This window comes from Arachis ipaensis, chromosome B02 (assembly GCF_000816755.2).
Source record: "Arachis ipaensis cultivar K30076 chromosome B02, Araip1.1, whole genome shotgun sequence".
Classification (NCBI taxonomy): domain Eukaryota; kingdom Viridiplantae; phylum Streptophyta; class Magnoliopsida; order Fabales; family Fabaceae; genus Arachis; species Arachis ipaensis.
In genome coordinates this window covers 108,492,467-108,496,645 of record NC_029786.2, presented here as the reverse complement: position 1 = coordinate 108,496,645, position 4,179 = coordinate 108,492,467, and the positions used below count along the sequence as shown (strand labels likewise).

Sequence of the window (4,179 nt, the reverse complement as noted above, 5' to 3'; positions counted from 1 at the left end):
TAAAAAGATAAAGTGTTTTTTTTTTCTAATGTAATATATAGCATTTTTTTTAACCAAAAAAAAAAAACTTGGAGTAAATTAATCTACCTACATTTTTTTTCTTTTCCCCTCTCATATGCATGCAGCATATATACATAGTTTATTTTCAATTTATGGAGCTGTGTTTCGAAAGAGAGAAAAACATACTACATGGCATTAAGGGAATAAATATATTTCTTAAGAAATAAATTGTAATCCATTCACTTTGATTTCAACCCGTATTAAGGGAATAAATATATTTCTTAAGAAAATGGTAATTCTAAACATTCACTTTGATTTCGAAAAATACCATTTGGTCACTAATGTTACTGCGTGGATGAGATCTTTTTAAAAAATTTAACATGAACAACATATATTATTTTTTGTCAACAATAATTTATACTTATATTTACAGAAATTTGGTACAAAAAAAAAAAATAAAATTTGCACATATTTTTTAGAATTTACACACATGAATCAATATAATTTACTTCTATATTTTTAAATTTTGCACACATAATTAGTAAAATTTATTTGTTAAATATAAGTTAATATTTGTACTGGTCGAATGATGACAAAAAATAATAAAAGTACTGACTCCAAGATTAGATAAAAAAAATCAAGAAAATATTGAAATTCCTTTTCTTTTGAGAAAACTAAAATTCTTCAATTTTAATAGTCAAAGTCTCTCGATAAAATTGCTTAAATTTTTTTTCTAAAGAATATTCAAACACATTATTTTGCATAAAATTTTTAAATATTCTTTAAACTTACTTTCCCTCTTTTCAATGTTCCATTCCTTCCAATCAAACTCACTCTTAGTGACTTCTATAAAACTTCAATCAATATAAAATTAAATCTACATATCTTAGCCATTCTATTTCTCATCAGACCATCCTTGCTACATGTGGACTTATTGAACTATATCATCAGGTCAGAATTACTAGAAAACGACAGAGAACCATTAAAATTATACAAATTATGGTATATATATACCATGATTAGAAGGGAAAGTAGACAAATAACACCTATATATACAACAAGAAAAAGGCCCTGCTCCTGCATTAACAAACCTTTGTACCTGCTGCATAATCTCAATAACTAACAATGTGATAAACCTTATTATTTCAATGCTTTGTTAGTTTACTTCTAATGATTCTCTTCAACTCATCAGGCTCACAGGGAATTTCCAATGCTCCCACCTGAGAGAATCCAAACTCTTCTTCAGCCTGCTCTAGCAACTTCACAAACTCAGGGTGATCCAAATAGCTCAATTTGATGAAGAATCTCTCTGGCTTCCACCCTTGAGTTGCAATCACCACAAAGTGACCTTGTTTTACCCCTTTTGAATGTGTTAAGCTAGTCCTCAGTTTCCTCATTATGAGCCACATTCCTCCAAAGCCCCCCTTCAACAATCTTCCACAAACACTAGTCTTTGCCATGATCAGGTGGACAAAGCTCTAGTCAATATATCAATAAATTGGAAAAGTATCTTTTTGCTGATATTGTGAATGCAACACTAGAATATATATATATATATATAGATATAGATATAATGGCTTATGCTAGCTAAAATGTATGGTAGATCATAAATATATATTGCTGGTGGATAAGTATATGCAAGGGACAGTGACATGTGAACTTTAATAAGCGGCTAGTGTTAACTGTTTCCCACATTTTTGGGACTAAGGTAGCTGTATACCCTTGAAGTATCATCTTTCAATTCAGTATTGCAATTTGAATGCAAGAGACGAAACATAGATTAGGGTGACAACATAAAAGCAACCAGGGCCAACATATTAAGTTATGAACTCCAAGGGTCAGTGGTTGTGTTTAAATCCGTTTCTTCAATCATCAAGCGTCCTAATCAACATTGTTTAGCACAAGTTTATGATGGTGATGCCAAATGGAACTCTAAAACCGAGTTCATTTAGCTAGGATTAAGAGTTAAATGCATAATCTAAATAATAGAAAGTGTTCAATGCATAACCTAAATAAAATGGGAGTGTTCAATGCAAAGAAGGTAAAGGGGATAGGGACACAACAAAAGAGAGAGCTTAACAATATAATCACATGTTATTAGCAAAAGATCAGCCACACAGATATTTTCATGTACAATTTTATTTCACGTAGACTATTTAATCGAGAATAAACTAAAGAAACTGTGTCATAGACAACGCGTAACAATAGTTTTCTAGGACTAATACTCAGATAGGTAAGGGAGTGAACTGTAACCATATCAAACTTTTGTATGTAAGTGACTTTTTTTATAATTCTCCTTTTGTTTAGTTAATCTGCTAGGCAAAATGTTGTGATTATCTCTAATATATAAAATGGCTTATTAAATATCTATTTCCAATGACTATATGGTTAGAGAGAGGAAAACCTCTGTAACAAAGAATTCGCATGTGATCACTGTTCCATCTAATAATTAATAATTAATATCCCCCAACAACTCCATATATATATAACATGATTGTGTTGATTTAAAAGTGGGGAAGACAAAGAGAACACAAAAATAAAAAACAATCATTTCAGTACCAGACTAGTACATATTTAGAACATCATAGCAGAAACAACGAAGAAGAAATTATTACAACACTAGTAGTACTTGAAACATTACAAAATATCAGTAACTCTCTTGCCTTTTCCTGGATTATGGTTTTCAGCTGCAATGATATAAGAGCCAAGAAGGAGGGGAACTCTTCAAGCACTTCATTTGTCTCTAGAACTCTAACTCACAACCTGCTTCCGGTATAAATTAAGAATTCAAATGTAGTCATTATTCTGATAACAGAACAAAAAAATACCTTAGGTGCATGGCATGAGTTCACTTACTTAGTCCTATACTTGTGCTTCTATTTTAGGGAACTTCTTTGGTGAGGAGTGAAGATCATAACTAAATTTTTAAATGGAGTGTGCATTGAACATGATTTTTTTATTTTTTATTTTATTTTTTCTATTGTAAAACAAACAATCTTCACACTTCACCCAACTTCTCTCTTAAGCATAGTATTACCCTCTTTTTTATAAACTTTTTTCTTGTGCCATTCACCCTTCCACAAACCAATCCCTGTAATACTAACAGACCAAATTACGGCATTGTTGCTACACATCTACTGTTTTCTCCAAAGGCACTCACCATCTATTGTTCAACTCTGATAGTAATCATAGCATTGTTAAAAAAGAAAACACCACAAGTGGGGATTCCTTGAAACAGAGACTATTGTACACGTGGTGATCTTCTTTAGTCCCTCCAATCTTAAGTGGCATTGCATTTTCGCTATCCTAACTACTCTTAGGCATTGAATCAACAAAATAAACTTCTACTTTTTGTATAAATAAGAATCATTAACCGGCTAACTCCCATGAAAAAATATTCAAAGCTATATAATCACATAATTCATAGCCAAGAAGCAAGCATCTATGATCTATCATAACCAAAAGGCACGTATAGAGTATGCAATTACTCACAACTAAACGGAGGAGAAAACAGTGTGGAATGCTCATAATAACAAGTACTAGTACATAACAGAAATTACACTCGTAAGTGGTAAACAAAAATAACAAACAGCAAACACTAACATTTTTTTTCTTTTTTTTCTGTCTTAGTCATTTCATCAAACAGTTGGTTTGCGTTCGAAGCCATTGCCAGGATCATCCGTGGCAGGAAAAGCCTCGAAACCGGTGACGATGGCATCAGGCGGGCCACGTCGGCACCTTTGCTCCATCTCCTGGACGGCGTCTGAGGGGCCGGAGAAGAGGGCCTCGACGGAGCCGTCACGGCGGTTACGGACCCATCCTTTAAGGCCCAACTGGGTAGCGTTCTCAATGGTCCAGTTCCTGTAGAAGACACCCTGCACCTTCCCCTTCACAACGACCCTCTCAGTTTTGGTGGAAGCGGAGTCTTGTGGAGTTGCCATGGCGGAAAAACAACGTCGTGGAATAGGAACAGGGATATGAGAATAATGAGAATGGGAATCGGAGATTATTCCAGAATAAGAATAAGAATAAGAACCTGTTTTAGTTTTAGAAGAGCCAATGGCATTGATCCAATGCGAAAGTAACCGTGGCGGAACCACCCAACGCGACGCCGGAATTGATGCCATTCCCACCCACAGACCCACTATCTAGAAGCTAGTCAAGCTACTACCTCCACCT

At 34.0% G+C, this 4,179-nt stretch overlaps 1 protein-coding gene across 2 annotated transcripts in view; it reads right to left on the bottom strand.

Annotated features, from left to right (window-relative positions):
- LOC107626478 (acylphosphatase) overlaps nucleotides 2,554–4,179 on the bottom strand; it is a 1,948-nt gene continuing 322 nt past the window's right edge. Inside the window, exons 2-3 of one of the 2 annotated variants that reach the window (XM_021116761.1) lie at nucleotides 3,604–4,177; nucleotides 2,554–2,763 (exon numbers count right to left, since the gene is read on the bottom strand). In XM_021116761.1, the coding sequence (XP_020972420.1) occupies nucleotides 3,639–4,127 (489 nt within the window). In that variant the 5' untranslated portion in view covers nucleotides 4,128–4,177 and the 3' untranslated portion in view covers nucleotides 2,554–2,763; nucleotides 3,604–3,638. Of the gene's footprint in view, nucleotides 2,764–3,424; nucleotides 4,178–4,179 lie in introns of those variants that run through there. The other variant, XM_016329366.2, reaches the window with a different exon arrangement.